The sequence below is a fragment of the Mandrillus leucophaeus genome, unplaced genomic scaffold (assembly GCF_000951045.1).
Source record: "Mandrillus leucophaeus isolate KB7577 unplaced genomic scaffold, Mleu.le_1.0 Scaffold75, whole genome shotgun sequence".
NCBI classification, from domain to species: Eukaryota; Metazoa; Chordata; class Mammalia; order Primates; family Cercopithecidae; genus Mandrillus; species Mandrillus leucophaeus.
This window is the reverse complement of record NW_012108141.1, coordinates 6615784-6636550: the sequence shown is the minus strand read 5'-3', so window position 1 is coordinate 6636550 and position 20767 is coordinate 6615784. Positions and strand designations below refer to the sequence as shown.

Below are 20767 nucleotides of genomic sequence, written 5' to 3'. Positions count from 1 at the left end.
TGTAAACTAGTTCAACCATTGTGGAAGACAGTGTGGTGATTCCTCAAGGATCCTGAACTAGAAATACCATTTGACCTAATGATCCCATTACTGGGTATATACCCAAAGGATTATAAATCGTGCTATTATAAAGACACATGCACATGTATGTTTATTGTGGCACTATTCACAATAGCAAAGACTTGAAACCAACCCAAATTTCCATCAATGATAGACTGTATTAAGGAAACGTGGCACATATACACCGTGGAATACTATGCAGCCATAAAAAAGGATGAGTTCATGTCCTTTTCCAGGGACATGGATGAAGCTGGAAACCATCATTCTGAGCAAACTGATCACAAGGACAGAAAACCAATCACTACATGTTCTCACTCATAGGAGGGAATTTAACAATGAGAACACTTGGACATAGGGAGGGGAACATCACACACCGGGGCCTGTCATGGGGTGGGGAGCTGGGGGAGGGATAGCATTAGGAGAAATACCCACTGTAAATGACGAGTTAATGGGTGCAAGAAACCAACATGGCACATGTATATCTATGTAACAAACCTGCACATTGTGCACATGTACTCTAGAACTTAAAGTATAATAATAATAATAAAAAGAAACTGTTGGGCTGGGACAATGAGATTTTCTAGATATAGGATCATGTCATCTGCAAACAAACATAATTTGTCTTCCTCTCTCACGATTTGGAAACCCTTAATTTATTCTCTTGCCTGATTGCCCTGGTCAGAACTTTCAATACTATGTTGAATAGGAGTGATGAGAGAGGACATCCTTGTCTTGTGCCAGTTTTCATGGGGAATACTTCCAGCTTTTGCCCATTCAGTATGATATTGTCTGTGGGTTTGTCATATATTGCTCTTATTATTTTGAGGTGTGTTCCTTCAATACCTAGTTTACTGAGAGTTTTTAACATAAAGGGATGTTGAATTTTATTGAAAGTCTTTTCTCCATTTATTGAGATAATCATGTGGGTTTTTTTTTTATTTTAGTTCTGTTTATGTGATGAATTACATCTATTAATTTGCCTATATTGAACCAACCTTACATCCCAAGGATGAAGCAAGCTTTACTGTGATGGATAAAGTTTCTTATGTGCTGCTGGATTCAGTTTGCCAGTATTTTATTGAGGATTTTTGGATTGATATTCATCAGGGATATTGGACTGAAGTTTTCTTTTTTTGTTGTATATCTGCCAAGTTATGGTATCCGGATAATACTGGCCTTATAAACTGAGTTAGGGAGGAGTTTCCCTTTTTCAGTTTTTTGAAATAGTTTCATTAGAAATGATATCAGCTCTTCTTTATACCTCTGGTAGAATTCAGGTATAAATTCATCTGGTCCAGGGCTTTTTTTGATTTGTAGGCTGTTTATTATTGCTTCTATTTCAGAACTTGTTATTGTTCTACTCAGGGATTCAATTTCTTCCTGGTTCAGTCTTGGGAGGGTGTATTTGTCCAGAAATTTATCCATTCTTCTAGGTTTTCTATTTTCCGTGCAAAGAGGTGTTCATAATATTATCTGATGGTTGTATTTTTGTGGGGTCAATGGTAATATCTCCCTTATCATTTCTGACTGTGTCTATTTCATTCTTCTCTCTCTCTCTCTCTCTCTTTAACTAGTCTAGGTAGCAGTCTATCTATTTTGTTAATTTTTTCAAAAAACTAGCTCCTGGATTTGTTGATTTTTTTGAAGAGTTGTTCATGTTTCTATCTCCTTCAGTTCGGCTCTGATCTTGGTTACTTCCTGTCTTCTGCTAGCTTTGGGTTTGTTTGCTCTTGGTACTCTGGTTCTTTTAGTTGTGTTGTCACATTGTTAACTTGAGATCTTTCTATCCTTTTGATGCAGGCATTTAGTGCTATAAATTTCTCTCTTCACACTGCTTTGGCAGCATCCCAGAGATTCTGGCATATTGTCTCCTTGTTCTCATTAGTTACAAATAGCTTCTTGATTTCTATCTTAATTTAAATATTTACCCAGGAGTCATTCAAACGCAGGTTATTCAATTTCCATTTAGTTGTGTGGTGTTGAGTGAATTTCATAGTCTTGAGTTCTAATTTGATTGCACTGTGGTCTGAGAGACTGTTATTATTTCAGTTCTTTTGCATTTGCTGAAGAGTGTTTTACTTCCAAATATGTGATCAATATTAGGGTAAGTGCCATGTGACAATGAGAAGAATGTATATTCTGTTGTTTGGGGTGGAGAGTTCTGTAGATATCTATGAGGTCCACTAGGTCCACAGCTGAGTTCAGGTCCTGAATATCTTTGTTAACTTTCTGTCTCAGTGATCTGTCTAATACTGTCAATAGGGTGTTAATGTCTCTCACTATTATTGCGTGAAAGTCTAAATCTCTTTGTAGGTCTCTAAGACCTTGCTTTATGAATCTGGGTGCTCCTGTATTAGGTGCATACATATTTAAGATAGTTAGCTCTTCTTGTTGAGTTGAACCCTTTCTCATTATGTACAGTCCTTCTTTGTCTTTTTAAATCTTTGTTGTTTTAAAGTCTGTTTTGTCAGAAACTAGGATTGCAACCCATGCTTTTTTCTTGGTAAATTTTTCTCCATCCCTTTATTTTGAGCCTATGTGTGTCACTGCACATGAGATGGGTCTCTTGAATACAGCATAGCAATGGGTCATGACTCTTTATCCAGATTGCCATTCTGTGTCTTTTAATTGGGGCATTTAGCCCATTTACATTTAAGTTTAATATTGTTATGTGAGAAATGGATCCTATCATCATGATGCTATCTGGTTATTTTGCAGACTTGTTTATGTGGTTGCTTCATAGTGTCATTAGTTGGTGCACTATGTACTTCAGTGTGTTTTTGTAGTGGCTGGTAAATGGTTTTTCCTTTCCATATTTAGTGCTTCTTTTAGGAGCTCTTGCAAGGCAGGCCTGGTGGTGATGAATTTCCTCAGCATTTGCTTGTCTGATAAGGATAGTATTTCTGCTGTGCTTATGAAGCTTAGCTTGGCTGGAAATGAAATTCTGGGCTGGAAATTCTTTTCTTGAAGAATGTTGAACACTGGCTTGCAATCTCTTCTGGCTTGTAGGGTTTCCCACTGAGAGGTCCACTGTGCATCTAATGGGTTTCCCTTTGTAGGTAACATGGACTTCCTCTCTGACTCCCTTTAACATTTTTTCTTTCATTTCAACCTTGGAGAATCTGATAATTATGTGTCTTGAGGTTGATCTTCTTGTGGAGTATCTTACTAGAGTTCTCTGTATTTCCTGAACCTGAATGTTGGCCTGTCTTCTTAGGCTCAGGAAGTTCTCCTGGATGATATCCTGAAGTATGTTTTCAAACTTGGTTCTGTTCTTCCAGTTTCTTTCAGGTATCCCAGTCAGTCGTAGGTTCAGTCTTTTTACATAGTCCCGTATTTCTCAGACGTTTTGTTTGTTCTTCATTCTTTTTTCTCTATTCTTGCCTCCTGTCTTCTTTCAGAAAGATAGTCTTCAATCTCTGAGAGTCTTTCCTCTGGTGGTCTATTCTGCTATTGATACTGGTGATTGCATTGTGAATTTCTTGTGTTCTGTTTTTCATTTCATCAGGTCAGTTATGTTCCTCTCTAACCCAGCTATTCTTGTTATCAGCTCCTGTATTGTTTTATCATGATTCTAGCTTCTTTTCATTGGGTTACAACATGCTCCTTTAGTTCAGCAAAGCTCATTATTACCCAACTTCTGAAGCCTACCTCTGCCAATTCAGGCAGCTCAGTCTCAGCCCAATTCTGTGCCCTTGCTGGAGACCTGTTGCAGTTATTTTGAGGAAAGAAGGCACTCTGGCTTTTCGAATTTCAGCATTTTTGCACTGACTGTTTCTCATCTTTTGTGACTTATCTAATTTCAATTTTTGAAGATGCTGAACTTTAAATGGAGTTTTTACAGGGTCTTTGTTGCTGTTGTTGCTTTCTGTTTTTCTTTTAACTATCAGGCCATTCTTCCATAGGGCTGCTTGTTGGGGGATCACTGCAGACCCTAGGTGCCTCGGTTTTTCCCTTACCTGAAGGTATCACCAGTGAAGGCCGTGAAACAACAAAGATGGCAGCCTTCTCCTTCCTCTGGGAGCTCCATCCCAGCGGAGTACTGACCTGCTGCTGGCCCAGACCCTTCTGTAGGAGGTGTCTGGAGACCCCTGTTGAGAGACCTCAGTCAGGACGGATGGATCAAGAGCCCACTGAAAGAAGCAGTCTGGTTGCTTTTTGGTAAAGCAGGTGTCTTGTGTTGGGGGACCCTTCCTCATCAACACTGCCTGAACTCTCCAGAGCCAGCAGGCTAGAAAGGCTGAGTCAACTGAACTGCAGAGACATTGGCTGCTTCTCATCTCAGAGGCTCTTTCCCAGGGAGAGATCAGAGTTCTGTCTGTATAACCCTGGCTGGAGTTATTGAGATTCCTGCAGGGAGGCCCCTGCACAGTGAGAAGGAATGGATTAGAGTCTAACTCAAAGAGGCAGTCTGGGCCAGCCACAGTGGCTCACACCTGTCATCTCAGCACTTTGGGAGACTGAGGTGGGTGGATCACCTGAGGTCAGGAGTTCAAGACCAGCCTGACCAACACAGTGAAACCCTGTCTCTACTAAAAATACAAAAATTAGCCAGGCATGGTGGTGCATATCTGTAATTCCAGTTACTTGGGGGGCTAGGGCAGGAAAATTGCTTGAACCTGAGAGGCGGAGGTTGCTGTGAGCCGAGATTGCACCATTGCACTCCAGCCTGGGCAACAAGAGTGAAACTCCATCAAAAAAAAAAGGAGCAGTATGGCCACATTCTGGAACAGCAGCTGTGCTGCATTGTGAGGGGTGAAGGACTCCTCCTGTCGGGGCCACCTAGACTCCCCAGAGCCAGAAGACTAGAACTGAGTTGCCCAATCTGCAAAAATGTCAGCCACCTGTCCCCCCAGGAATTTGTCCACCTCAGGCAGTCTCCAGTCTGCTGCACTGGCCAACTGGAATTCTAAGTGACTGGGTCTTAGCTTGTGAGGTGCAGGGGAAGTGGGGCCTGCAGAATGACACTGCTTGGCTCCCTGAATCTCCTAGAGGAATGTAAGGATGGAACTCCCACCTTGTCAGGATTCCCAGGGCTGAAGACTGAAAAACTCCCGGGTCCCTGTGTGAGCCTCTGTGTGAGCCTCAGTGCCTAGTCTGCTGAGACTTTGCCCAGTTCTGTGTATTGGACAGAAGGCCCTGGTAGCTTGACCTTACGAGGGGATCTCCTGATCTGTGAGTTGCAACGATCTGTGGGAGAAGTGTGGTTTCTAAGGCAGGGTTGCACAATCACTCACAGCTTCCTTTGGCTGAGGATGAGGGATCCTTTGGCTCTGTCCCACCCCTGGGGTGGACCATCACCCCACCCTGCTTTTCTTCATTCTCCATGGGTTGAGTTGATTGCCTAATGAGTCCCAAAGTGAAAACCTGGACATTTCAGTCGAAGGTGCCAAATTCACTCTCCATTTTCATTCCTCTCCATGACAGCCACGGACTGTAGTTGCTTCTAATCAGCCATCCTGGCCCCTCCCCATTTCTATTTTATAAATAATGGGAAGACAATGCCCTAAATGAAACTCCATGTTATTTATCTCTGTAAATAGTTTAGCCATTACTGCTATCCATTAGTCAGAGACATTTTAAATAATTCTAACACTCTTTGATCCTTTACCTGAGAAAAGCAGTTTAATTAGGACTTTTATTTTTCCAGTGGTCATAGGCACCTTTATTAAAATAAAGGGCCTGTGTTTATTTAAATAGAAGAATTACTAAGAAAGAACCTGGAAAATTATATTGTAATAATTTTGCCAAAACTCTTCAACTATTTCTATATTGATTTAGGGAATTAAGTTAATTAGGTTAGATAATACTAACTCCCAGAACAAATATTGTTCTTTGGATTAGCAGAGGAAAATCTAATTGCTGATACTGTGATGCATTTCTTTTGATGCTTTGAAGCTATTCAGTAAAAGAAGCAAAGCACAGTGTACACAGCATAAAGTGCTTCTTTTAGTCTTCTGAGCCACCTTACTCCTCTCTAGCTCGTCAAATAATTAACTGGCATTAGTTTCCCTTTTTTTTCATATTTCCCTTTCTTCCTAAGCAAGGACTATGCAAAAAGTTGTGTGGTTATTAGATTCATACACTATTTGTGTACTTATTGTGATCTGAGATGTTAAATGATTATATAGTGGTCAGGGTGATGGCAGCAAATTGTTGGCAAACTCAGATGACCAAAAAGAATAAAAGCACTATTTACAAAGATATGGGCAAAATTAATGGAAACCAACATGGGATGGTGAAGCATCCCTGGGTTAGCAACAGTGGGAAGCCATTAACACCATTTGGCACAAAAGAAGATACGGAAGGAAGCAATTCCTAGAGCAGGCAGTGCTGCCAGACCCTGGAGAGAGTGCTGTAGCTAATGGAATGAGAAGATGACCAAACTTAAGGAAGGTATCTGCTTCTAAACCACAGACAGTAGGAAGTTGACAGGGAATAAATCCTCTAACCACTTCTTTCCAGCCCCTTGAACTCCAGCTGGTACCTCCTATTGGCTGAAACCAACCCAAAGCCAAAAGCTCCTGATTAATGACCATGAAGGTCATTGTCCAGGGGCACATATAAAGATAGAGAAGTGTAGAGAATGGATCTGGCAGAGATTATATGATTATTTGTATGTGAATCATTGGTACTAACTTTTTATGAAGATTAATTGAAAACTTTTGGGAGCAGAAAAATATCCTACACAATACAAGAGTACGTGGAAGATAGTAAATGTTTGTAAAATGCTTGCTGAATAAATAAAACTTAGACTGGACTATAAGCATTATATACTTAGGTTTCTGAGGTCAAGTCTAGAACAGATTTTTACTTAAACTCTTAACAGTGTAGGCAATATCTATTACATCAGGCGCTTGGTGAAGGATTATCAACTAAAAAGGTGGCTGGATAAATATATGGGTGCATATATAATCAGATGAAAGTATAGATAACTCACAACATTTTATATACATTAGGAAACTTGAATGTAAACTAGTCCAACTGTTTCATTTTGCAGGTAAAAAATGGAATTTCAAGTTGATTAAAAACACAATATTGCAGAGTTAGAACCCAAAAAGTCTCATGACTCTAACCTCGTCTAATTAAAATGCTACCTCTAATTAATAGTTTACAATTTGTTTCATTCAAATAAATTCAAGAGATCTCTTGTATAACATTGTGACTACAGTTAACAACAATATATTGTGTTCTTTTAAAATGTCAAGAAAATAAATTTTAAGTGTTATCACCACAAAAAATGATAATTATGTGAGATAATACATATGGTAACTTGATTTAGCCATTCCACTATATATATATAATTTAAAACACCATGTTGTATATGATAAATATCGGCAATTTTCTTAGTTAAAATAAAATAAAATGTTTTAAAAATTGTTCCATTCAAATCAAAGTCAGTTACTGATGATGATGATGAGAGAGAGATAGGAAAAGCACAAGTACCAGCTCACTTAGCATGATCCATGATTTGTGAAACATGCTTTCTATACTACTGAAAGAATGTTGAGGAGTCTACTTGTTTCTGTGTGACCTAAGTCCACAATGAACTTGCATCCACAGAAAGTATTTGAGAATGTAGGTCTCTAAAAATAACAGCACTTTAAAAGTTGTCATTAATCAATCCATATATATATATGTGTGTGTGTGTATATATATACACACACACACACGTATATACCTGTCTAATTACCATTATTCAACTAAATCTTCATCTTATTTTTTATGAAAGTACAACAAAAATAAGCTTAACCAATGCCAAATGTAAAAGTAAATTTCTTTGTCATTTCCCCAAACGTAATTACCATCTTCCATTTTGGAAAACTTTAATGAATTCTGATTGATGGGCTGGGTGTGGCGGCTCACACCTGTAATTCCAGCACTTTGGGAGGCTGAGGCTGGTGCATCACTTGAGGTCAGGAGTTCGAGACCAGCCTGGCCAACATGGTGAAATCCTGTGTCTGCTAAAAATACAAAAATTAGCTGGGTGTGGTGGTGCAGACCTGTAATGCCAGCTACTTGGGAGGCTGAGGCAAGAGAATCGCTTGAACCTAGGAAGCAGAGGTTGCAATGAGCCAAGATGGGGCCACTGCACTCCAGCCTGGGCAACAGAGTGAAACTCTATCTCAAAAAAACAAAAAAAAATCTGATTGTTGAAACACAAATCATTAATTTCTCATCTGTAATTAATATTAATGTTTTAGGTCCATACATGAAAAATTGTGCCTTAAAAAATATTAAAACATTTCTTAATAATACTAGGTTTAAGTTTGCCAATCTTCCACATATGCTACAAAGATGATTTTAGTCTATCAAGATGTTTATTGTGTATATTTCATTTTTTGTTTATTTAAACATTCTAAAATTTAGATGCAAACATTGTTTAGCAGCATCACTTTTTCAGTGTCTTGGATGCAAGGCATAAAACTGACTCTCATGACTTTAAATATATTATCTGTATAATATTTTAAAATTTTGCTTTCGAAGCCAGGAGCTATGTTGGAAATACCATCTACATTTATTTTTTAAGTGTACTGAAGAAGAACACTTTTGAAACCTGTAATCCATATTTAAGTGAAACGCCACTGTAACCAATCTTTGAAATCCAAAAGTGTCAATCCACTAAAATGCAGTTACTTTATTGCAGTTCAGAAGTGTGAGGAGTTGGTGACAGGATGCAAATCCTTCCCAAACTGATGTGGCATTTCACCACTTAGTGGCGCTTGTTCTCTCTAGCCTAAATAAGGATAGGGCAATTCTGGGTTCTATGGAGAGCACAGCCGAATCTCCAGGTGAGTGTCCATTTAGTGGGCCTGGTGGGAGTTTGGCTAGGAATATACTGGGACTTAGGGAGCCATCGTCCACTTCCCAGCTTCCCACTACCGGTGGCTTGTTAATTCCTGCGCGTCCAGGTTCTCCCCTGGCAGAGGACTAGAACTCCACTCTGTCCCCCACCACCCTGCAGCAGGAGTAGTTGGGGAGGGGAGATTGGCTATTGGGCAGAGGAAAGCAACCCATTAGGTCCAATTTCGCGCCTTTTTTGTGTGTATATTTTTACTGTCAAAATTGGTTGCGATCATCAACTCGATAAACATGAATCACGAATATGTCTGTACTTTCAGAATCAATTAGTGTGAAGTTCATGAACCCAAATGCCCAATATAACACCGAATTGGTGTAAAGATACCATCTTCTGTTCTTTAGTATACCAATTGGCAAAGCAGGGAGAAACAGGTGTCCGTCCTAGATCACAGCCGGAGACTTCTCAGCAGGCCTCCTTCTTCGCAGAGAGCAGCTTTGGAAGGGGAGTGGGCTGGGAGGAGGCAGGGGACGCCGAGAAGCACAAATTCATGGCTCCCCAGTGAGTGCCCGCACGTGTTTCTGCGCTGGGTGACTCGAGGGGCCCAAGTTCTGTCCGGACGGGGGAGCGCGGGGCGGTAAGGACCTGGCAGTTCACCTCGCCAGCGGCTTTAGTGTCGCCGTCCCGAAACCGCGGAGCCTGACAGCTGAGCTGTCCAGCGCCAGGGGGCGACCAGCCCACGAAGCGGGGACTGGAGGAGGGACCAAGGGACGCGGGGCGGCGGCTACTCTGCCGCGCTCCGCCCTTACCTCCAGGTAGTACAAGTCCACAGTAGTGATCTGCGAGTCCAGGAAATCTTCATAGGTGTTGAACTGAGTGACAATATTGTCCAAGGCCTTCAGACCCTCTTCCTGTTCCATGGTGGTATCCTGGGCCGAAGCGTCCCTAGCAACGGAAGCAGGAGGGCAGGGGCAGGAGGTTCCACCCACTTCATTCCTGCCAATCAGTTGAAGCCGGTGTGAGCTTCGGACGTTAATCCCACCCCCCGGCGGTTTGTCGCAGAGTTTCTGGCTTCTGCCACACTCCAGAAAGCTTTCTGGAATTACCCACTCTAAGTTCAGGTCAGATACCCATCCACCGACTCAGACTTCGCTGAACTGTTGAGCAACCAGAGAGGTGAAAACTGCAGTCCAAAGTTAAAAAGTGTGACACTGCCTAGATATTTAGACAAAATATTAGGAATCAGCTCCCAATTGCATTCTAAAACAATGTTATGCAAGACAAAAATACCGAGATATTTTGCAAAAAGAGTTATCTCAAAAATCAGTCTATCAAAATGGTGTTGTGACAAGGACAATAATAAAATAATGATTTTGTTAAATTATTTTAAAAGTTATAACAAAGGTAAATTATTGCTAATGTTTGTGTACAAGAAGCAATTTATGAAATTCCCAAAGGAAAGAAACTCAATCAAAAAAATATCTTCGGAGACATTTTTTGGCACCAAGTTCTTGCTTTCACTTATTTTACTATTTTAGTACAGTTGAAAAATTGTGCTGTGTTGAAGCTGCCCTTTTTAAAGAATAAAATATCTGTGAAATCTTATTAAATAAAGTCTTTTACTGAAGATTTTTGGTTTTCCTCAGAACAGTATTGTGTTCTTAAAATATGAATTTAAAGTAATCCAACATAGCAGCTGGCAAAATATATTCAGAAACAATCTTTGGATTTTAATATTTTATAAACCATCCTTGGGAATTAGCATATAATACAATTCTAAGCCTTTAACTGTTGCTCTCTAAGTACGTTTCTAATTCATCTTGAAGATTTTCACAGATTTACTAACAAAATTTTAATGAAAACATCTGGTAAGATACTTCAGTTAGCTTTCCTAATTTAAAAAGGTCATCTTAAAAATTAGGATGTCATGAATTGCGAATTTTAAGTGATATAGACACAATCTTTAGGGTGCTACTAACTTTTTTTTGTTTAATGAATGTATTCTGACATGTTTTTAAAGATATTTGGGGCCTTATTTTTGAATGCAATTTAATTATTGAATTTGGGAAAATAAAAAGGAGATAAAACCCTGGACACTGGTAACCCATCAAAAGTAATAATAGGCCGGGTGCAGTGACTCACGCCTGTAATCCCAGCACTTTGGGAGGCCGAGGTGGGTGGATCACGAGGTCAAGAGTTCAAGATGAGACTGGCCAACGTGGTGAAATTCTGTCTCAACTAAAATTACAAAAATCAGCCAGACGTGATGGCAGGCACCTGTAATCCCAGCTACTCAGGAGGCTGAGGCAGAAGAATCCTCCTGTATCAAGATTTCATCACTTTTAAGAAACAGTAAAGCATCTAGAGAATGTTTGGGTTTATTAAAATAGAGCACTTTAATGAAAAGGATCTATATGTTAGTAAAATGTGAGGTCATGGTTTGGCTATATATTGTTCTATTATGATCAATTGTGATTGTGCATTTTTTAGAGAAACCTCATTAAATTTGCCATTTGGTCAACATCTCTTTGATGAAGTAATCTCTACAGCATCTAAATTTAAACAATCAGGACATTATTTTCAGTCAATGAGTCTAGAAATGTCTTCTAACTCAAAGCACGGAGGCTGATTTTCAACAAATCAGCTTCTCTATTAATATCGAGAACATTCATAAACTGATCCTTGTTCCTCACAGTAAGGCTACAATTACTAGTAAGCATAATTCAACTGTCTTTTTCTAAACTTTCAATTTAACTTCAGAACCACTTCCAGACCTGTGCCTGAGAAATTACATGAAAGGGTGGCAACAAAGAAATCAGTAAGTTTCAGCAAGCTTCTCTTTTCATTGCAAGGCCTTTGTTATGATCAAGAAATACTTTATTTTGGATAACATGCATTCCTACTTCAAGTCTAAGATTTTTAAAGACTGAAACCTGGAATTTAGCACCAATCCCAGAAATTCCATTCTTTGCAAAAGGACAAAGAAGGATTATGTATTCATAATAAAACTCCAACATGTAAGAGAGCGGAAACATATGTTATGTAAGAACAACAAAATATATGCCAGATTTAAGGTACTTACTTGGTGGAAGTATATAAAAGAGTTTCAAAATAAGCGCTACACTTTTATATTCCAAAATGTTTGGCAATATACTATGATAGTTGAGAAAATGAAAGGAAAACATACTTTGGTTTGTTGACATGATAGGAAGGGAATGTTTTGCTTATTATGTTAATAAGAACTTGAGGTTCTATTAAGATGTTCTATTAATATGTTATCAAATTGTAGGAAAAATATATATATATACTTACTCTATTAGGACAAGAGATTTGTGTCTGGTGTTGCCCAACTGCTTGTTAAGTATCTATGACGGCAGATGAGGGCTATTGCTTAATCATCAGCCAAGGAGAGCTTTTTTGCACTTAGTAATAATGGTGACACTAAATTTACTTGAGCTATTTCTTGTGATGAGATCACTGGACTTCCTCACAGTCTCAGTTATTCTAGGATGCTGGAGTTCTGGTTCCACTGCTTCTCTGTCCTGGAGACACAATGTGTTCATGTGTCATAATCCAGTAGTTTGCTCCTGCCTTGTCACTGACAGTGTGAAGGGAAAATTCCAGAGGAGAGAAATACAAGTATAAGATGGAATTCCTCCAAGGACTGGGGTTGACAGATGTCTGCAGCTGATAAAGATGGAAAACTACTAGTGTGCGATGGGATAGATGATGGGTATGATCACCACAACCACTATTTTGGAACAGAGAAAAACTTGGGCTCTCTGTGGCTCTCTAAGGCATTACCAACAACCTCACTGAAAATTCCCTCAAGATTTTTGGCTACATGGAAATTAGCCTCTACCCTAAAACTCCACTCCCCCTGAATGGACAAACAATCAGAATATAGAACATGTGAATAAATGGCCACCACAATAAATGTGCAGCTGCCAGTTGCAAGCAGGTGCCCAGCATTGCCCTACAATCTACTATGTTATCTTTTTCTTCTATTCACTCTTATTTTCCACTATGGCTTTTTCCACTTTCTCCTCTCTCCTTAATCTTATATCATCCTTTCTCAAAGCAGATAAACTTAACTCTTATACCCAAAAGAAGGAAGTTATCACAGTAGATTTCCCTCAGTCAAGTGCTGTATACAAGCTTATTCACATTCATATCAACGTTTTACTTCTTCCATTGTGTAAAGGAAGAGATTTACCTCCTCCCATACCTTCACCTCACAGGTTCAATCTCCTTCTGTCTTCTCAAGGTTTCTCACTTTAATTATTCCCTCTCTTTCTTGTTGTTAATTTATCTCTCCCTCCCCACCCCAGCTCCTTTCCCATTTTAAAAATAAGCAAATGATCCCAAAACCCACCCTCACCTCCACAGGCAACTTTAGCTATAGGCTTCCTTGCCCTTTACAGCAAAGCTCTTAGAAAGAGCTATCTACAATCACTATCTCCATTTCCTTACCTTCCACTTTCTGCCCAACATTTTCTAGTCTGTTTTTACTCACTGCTCCACTATTTTCACCAAAGTCAATTATGACATCTTTGCCATTATGCCCAATAGACATTTTTTCTGTCCTCATACTGCTTGACATTTAGCAGCATTTCACCCTGTGACCACTCCCTTCTCTTCAAAATTCTCTCTCTTAGCTTTCGTTACATTACTTTGCACTGAGGTTGGTCAGTTGGTTGGTTGGTTGGTTGATTGGTTGGTTGGTTGGTTTTCCATTAGCTGTTTCTTCTCAGTTCTCTTTGCTAGCTCCTTTTATCCTTACCTCGCTTTTAAAAGTTGGCGAGTCTCAGGGTTCTCTCCTAGACCCTTTGCTGACTCTACACTTTTGTTACTTGGAACTTTCACCCACACTCATTGCTTTACTTACTGCCTTACATGCATATGGTTCCTCTATCTATATAATTAACCAGGTCACTCTTCCAATCACATATCTTACTGCCTAGAAGATGCCATTTGGATGTATAACATGTATAAATGAAATTTTTCCTCTTTTTGTGCCTCCTAATCTTGTTCCTCCTCCAGTGTTCCCTCTTTCAACACACAGGTTCCTCTCCTCTTAGTTGTCCATGTGAGAAACATGGAAGACAGTCTTGAACCTTACCTCTCCGTCACCCCAGAAATTTAAGACCTGTTATTTCCATCTCTCAAGTACTTCTCTTGAAGGCTTAAATTTCTCTCCAACCTAACTGACATTGCTTCCTTGCCTACGCCAAAGTTTGGCACCTAAACTCCAAGAATATCATCTTTTCTGGTTTCCCTATACTCTTCTGACCCCTTTCCATTCCACTCTTCACAATGGAGTGTTTGCTTAAAATCACAGATCTCATTAGGCCTCTTTTAAAAACCTTCATTGGCTCCCCATTACCCTTAGGATAAAATACAATTTTGTTCTGTCTTTTTGACATGACTTACAAGACATTCCACATCCTGACCTTCATCTGATACCCTCTACTGCACATGTTACATGTTCCAGCCACACCAGACTTTTTTCAATTTTGAAAGGAGCCTCCACTTCTTTTGCTGCTGGGTCTCAAACATACTGTTCCCTCTGCCTAGGACATTCTTTCACAGTACACACTTTTTCCGTTTACCTGTTAGCTCCCTATTATAGATCTAAGTATAGAGATCGAGATATAGTGTCTTATATGTTCCCAGAGCACTTTCTAATGCCCTTATCATTTGTTGCAATATCTTGATTATTGTAAAGTGTTTGACAAATGTCTGTACTGCTTATTAGAATATATGCATATAAAGGCAAAGATTATGTTAACCCTCTTCACCACTGTATCTTCAGCATCTAACATAGTACCTGGAACATAATGATCCCTCAAAAGTATTTGCTGAATAAAACACTTTTTCTATATATTTCAGTCATTCCTTTTGGAAACAAGGTGAAAGGCACTACAATCCGTATGAGGAACTTATCAAGATAAACAACCTAAATTTTAGCACCTACATTTTAGAAAGGCACTTAGCAAAACCAATGTAATAATAGCACAAGTCAGAATTCTTTTTGATAAAGAGATATTTTGAAGCACTATGCAAATTCAGATGAGTGAAAAATTACTTCCAACTGGAAGTCGTCATGCAAAATTTGATGACATGGCCTTTGTGCTGAATATGAAGTACTGAGATGGGGAGCTGGGGCTCTGAATAAATGTCCATGTGACTGAATCTCATGTGCTAAAGTTTCAAGGTGAGAAAACGAGAGGTATGTTCAGGGAAGGATGATGAGGGAAATTTATTTAGAGTGCAGGATATATGCAAGAGGGCAGAAAAATAGAAGGGCAAGTTAGAAGTAGACCAGGCTGTGGTCTGTCTATTTAAGAAGCTTTAACCATACTCTCCAAGCAAAAGAGAGCCAAAAGAAGTGTTTGCAAAGAAGTGATCATCAGAACTATAGTTTTAAAGATTATTCTGACAGCAGTAAATGACTGGAGGGGAGGTAGGAAGACATCTTAGGTGAGGAGACAGAAAAAAAGGGGAGGTTGAAATTGGGAGTAGCTGCAGGGGAGATGTACTTAAGAAACTTTTGGGGAAAGAATTTTACAGCCAGAGACTGATTTCAAGTTTACTGCACATTTTTTACCCTGAAGCAAAAGTCAGAAGATTTTCATTTTACATCAAGTTTTACCTGCTCAAAATAAGAAATACAATGGCATGATTGGTTTTTAATGAAGCTTTCCTGGTACATAATAAACTCAATAATGAGGCACTGACTTGAGGATAAAAAAGAAATTCAGATAAAATCTTAGGAGAAAATAAAAGGAGACATCGTTAAAACCCCAGAGACGAGGTGGAAATAGGCTGCCTCTCTGAGGAATATATTCAGTTCTTCTAAAATATGTCATGATCTCTACAGAATTCCTAAGAGCTTGATCTATTTTAAACCAACATCTTCTTTCTAGCTTCTGAGTATAATATCAAAGCTCATCAGGTACTCAAGGATTTCTGCAGCCATGGTAATAATACAACTCCAGTCACAACTAAGCAGATACAGAAAGGGGAAAAAAAATCACTAGACTTTCTAAGAGAAGCATTACAGGATGTGGTGCAAATTCCATTAAGAGCTAATTCAACTCATGCTCATCTCTACTTCTCTGGGATATCAAATATTCTTTGGCTGCAGATTCATTAATCACAATAAAAATGTTTTGATCCATCTTTCCTACTCACTGTCACTTATTGAAGCAAAAGTAAAACTTATTTACCTCAGTAACCAGTAATGTAAATTACTTCAGCAATGTAAAGTCACCAGAGAGTCAGGAACTGTGCTAGGCTTTGAGAGTGTAACCAAAAACTAACACCTGATTCTTTAAATCTTCAAGGATATTATAATTTAGGGAAGACAGAAAGAGAACATGAGCTGGTAGTTGGCTGAATGAAGGAAGGGAAGGAGATGAAATGTATAAAGTGAGAAAAACAAAAATGTACAAGAGCTATGGTAACATGTATGTATGTATACAGTGTACAGCTGGAGTATCCAATCTTTTGGCTTCCCTGGGCCACATTGGAAGAATTATCTTGGGCCACACATAAAATATACTAACACTAACAATGGCTGACGAGCTAAAAAAAAAAAAAAAATCGCAAAAACGACTGTTTTAAGAAAGCTTATAAATGTGTATTGGATTGCATTTAAAGCCGTCCTGGGCTGCATGTGGCACACGGGCTATGAGTTTGACAAGCTTGGTGTACAGAGTGGAAAACAGATGAGAAAAAAATTGATTCTATGTGTGAAGGACATACCATAGAATCCAAGAATGATGTGTTTTAAGAAATCAATAGGAAATAATTTTGTATTCTGGAAAACAATGAGTTAGGACTGGATGGCCTCTGAGGGCACAGCTAGCTTCAAAATTCTGTGATAATATTCTAACTTAAACTTTCAACAAGTGTTCAGATTTAGCCTACAGGAAATCACTCAGAAGAGAGGAAAATAGTGGAATTTTGTCATATCATGCATTTTGCTGGAAGAAAGCACAGAATTTTACTAAATTAATTCACGACCACAAGTCTCAACATACTTTGCAATAGTAACATACTGTCTTACTGGTTTATTTTCTTTTTTTTCAAGTCTATTTCACATCTTTTTTCCTATTCAAAATGGTCATCTTCCTTCTCTCTTATTCCTCATTCCTTTCAGCATTACTCCATCCCCACCCCTACCTAACCACCCAATACAACCCTATCTACACTTTTTCTTAAGTATTAATCTAGTCCTTTGTTATGATGAATATAATATTCCTATCAAATGCAACCTATGTCATCCAATTCTCTGGATGTCATCCTCTCTCACCTTCTCAAGGATTTCATCCTGCTGTCAGTCACGTTCTCCCTAGCTTTATCCACTTCTCCCACTCTGGGTCACCGCAACAGCATACAAGCACATCCTAGAATCTCATGTCTTTAAAAGAAGTGAACTCCTTTGACCCCATGTTTTGTTTCAATTACTGTCATTCTTATTTTTGCCTTATTAAAAAACTTATTGAAAGAGTAGTCTGTATTTATCATCACCACTTTCTCATCTCCCTCTTCTCTTCTAAGCTTTCTCCAACCAAAATTTTTCCCCACCACCTAACTAAGATTGTTTTTTTCCAGGTTGCCAATTACTTTGTAGTTTTCAAATCATAGGGATGTGCCTCTACTTTTAATGTACTTGACCTTTCCGTGGCATTAAGCACAGCTTGCTGGTCATTCATAAAATACCTTCTTCTCTTAGCTTCCATAATACCACACTCATACTGCACTCATACTACCTGTTCTTATTAGCATAACTTGTTAATTCCACCACCTTGGCTAAACTTCTACATGTTTGGATGTTCCAGAGCTTAAATCCTGGGGCCACACCTCTTCTAATTTATAAACTCTCCCTTTTGCCTCACACTACACATCTAATCCATTAGCTAGTTTAGCTTTCTTAACATACATATATATATATATACACACACACACATATATATACACACACACACATATATATTCTATTCACTGTTTTCCATTTTTACTAATTTCATCTCAATGCACTCAGTCATCATTTTTTGCCTAGACAACTATAACAGCCTCCTAAATGGCTTCTTTACTTTCCCTTTTGCTTCCTTCCTTAATCCAGACTCCACACAGTAGCCAGAGAATTTCATTTAAAAATGCATATCAGATTATGTTGCTCTCCCATTTAAATCCTCATTGATTTCCACTGCAGTTAGAATAAAATCCAAAATCATTCCCTCGGTTTATGAAGCCCTACATTTCTTCTCACCCTGGCTGGTTTTCTGGTCTTATCTCTTACTTCATGCTACCTCAATCCCACTCTACCTGATGGTCATGCTGGTTTCTTTCTCTTCCCAGAATCTATTATGCTTGGTCATATTTTCTTGCCCTAGAATGACATCCTTCCTTCCCTGCCCCAATGTTTGAATAGCTTACGGCGTATACTAAACTCCCAGGCCAAAGTAACCAAGTTAATCTTCATTACATCTTATTATATGGTCCACTGCATCATACTAGTCACATATTGGTTAAATTCACTTACTGGAATGCACACTCTATATGGTAAAGATATCATCTGCCTGGTGATCACTACTATATGGCTGGAATCAATAACAGCACCCAGAACCTACCAGGTGCTCAGTAAAGATTTAATGATGAAAAACATGCAAGTTTTATAATACAAATATATAAAATTATGAAAACAATTTTTATAACAATCATTTGATAGTCTTTAAAAGGCTACACAAAATTTAAAATATAATTTTATAATTATAGATACAATTATGACAACAAAATTTTATAAAATTAATCATTTGATTTTTTTTTTAAAGTCTACCCAAAGGAATTTAAAATCAGAGAATGTTGTTGAAACTGAACACCAACTGTACCTACATTTATTTCTAATAGGTTTCTCTGAGTCCACTGATACCCATAAGAAAGCACTTAGTGCCTCAAGGAAACTCTAGAAAGTAGTCAGAAGAAACCACAGGCCAGCTATAGTCTGAGAGTGTTTTCTATTGTGATTGGCCATTCTGGTATAAAAATTTTGATGAATGGCTTATTATCACCATTTCTGCTCCCAAGCACTCTCCCAGCATCACACCATTATAGCAACTATGTCCCATCTCCTCAGAATGCAGCACACTGGCATAGTGAACATAAAGTCCCAAGTAATCTGTGAATTCATAGCTGAGATATACTGAATATGTATACACTTCCCAGCTCTTACCTATTACACTTTTTTTCCCACCAGTATTCTTCATTTTCTTTTTCCAAACTTTTCAAGGATTTGACACAAACAGACCACAGGTTGCTGTATTACAGGACACAGACACACACACGCGCAATGCACACACACACCACAATCCCATAGAGATGCAAAAATAAATGCAAGGATACAGTTCAAAACCATCATTCAGACATGCAAGAACACAACATATACACCTTACAGATGGAAGATATGGACAACTAGATGATGGAATTAATTACCTTCCAGGATCTAATATTGACAGTTTCTAAAAGAACTGCTTTACATGCAGCTAATTGAAATAAACGGGAAATGGAAATACTAGTCATAAATAGGAAGATAATTTTTGAATAAGACTAACTTATAAAAATTGCTTGGATACATTTCAGCCTGTGGGTAGGAGCTTCTGGACAGTTATTACAGAAATCTGTATCTGCACTCAGTTCAGCTAGTAGGGCCGCAGCTGACTTTCTTTATCTTCTTGTAAAGACTCAGTTTCAGGTGTAGGGCCCTAGATTATAGTATAAGAAGATACTCTTTCCTTCATCTATAGATACTTAGAAAATAAGACTATTTTCCATATTCTGGCTGTTAAGAATGGCTTTGTTTAAAAAGTCTTTCTCCAGAATATATGCCCGGATGACCAGCCAGTCACATAGTAAGTGAAATAAAATTTTCCAAAAACATGGTATGACATCTAAGAAACAATGTGGCAGTGGAATTAAAGTGGCTAATTTGGAACCAAAGATGTTACTTATTGAGATAGAAAAGCTCCTTCATATATTAACTTAGAAGGACATTAACTGTTGTCATTGTAGAAAATAAATTTATTTACCAGCAGCAGTTTAATTTTCAAATGCAAAAACAGATAAGATGGGTATTAATTTTAGGAAAGTTCAGACACAACTAAGGGTAATGCTAGCCAAATAATCTGGACAGTAAATATACCTATATCTCAGAATGTATTTATTAATAAAAATGAAAAGTTGTTGTAGATAGATACTATTATCACTTGCCCAAATGATGTGGTTGACAAATATATTGATTTCAATAACCAAGAGTAGATAATTCCAGCTACCTACTGTGTTTCAACAGTAAGTACTTTAAAAGTAAACTTATTTAATAGACATAACACAAATATGTACTGTGTGACCATATTAAAGGGTGCCCAGTTGTTGCCTTTTTTGCCAGGATTTCATTAACGTTTTTATTTTTCTGATTGTTTACTTGTTTGTTTCGAGACAGAGTCTCGTCTGTCACATAGGCTAGAGTGCAGTGCCATGATCTTGGCTCACTGCAACCTGCGCCTCCCGGGTTCAAGCAATTCTCCTGCCTCAGCCTCCTGAGTAGCTGGGACTACAGGCGCATGCCACCACGCCCAGTTAATTTTTATATTTTTAGTAGAGACAGGATTTTGCCATGTTGGCCAGGCTGGTCTCAAACTCTTGACTTCAGGTGATCCATCCCTCTCAGCCTCCCAAAGTGCTGGGATTACAGGCGTGAGCCACCACTCCCAGCCTCTGATTCTTTTTTTGCCTCACCCTCCTAAAACTTCCCCTGTTCCATATCCATTCAGAACATCTACTGTCATGTAAATACTCCAATATATAACTGCCATTTGTTTAAAAAGATTGTTGATTATTCTCAGA

At 38.6% G+C, this 20767-nt stretch overlaps 1 protein-coding gene across 2 annotated transcripts in view; it reads right to left on the bottom strand.

Moving 5' to 3' along the window:
* Nucleotides 1-9823, bottom strand: part of LOC105529148 (chromosome unknown open reading frame, human C4orf22) — a 670589-nt gene extending 660766 nt beyond the window's left edge. For both annotated transcript variants that reach the window (XM_011966234.1, XM_011966235.1), the window contains exon 1: nucleotides 9670-9823. In XM_011966234.1, the coding sequence (XP_011821624.1) occupies nucleotides 9670-9780 (111 nt within the window). In that variant the 5' untranslated portion in view covers nucleotides 9781-9823. The remainder of the gene's footprint in view (nucleotides 1-9669) is intronic.
* Between the last annotated feature and the right edge of the window lie 10944 nt (nucleotides 9824-20767).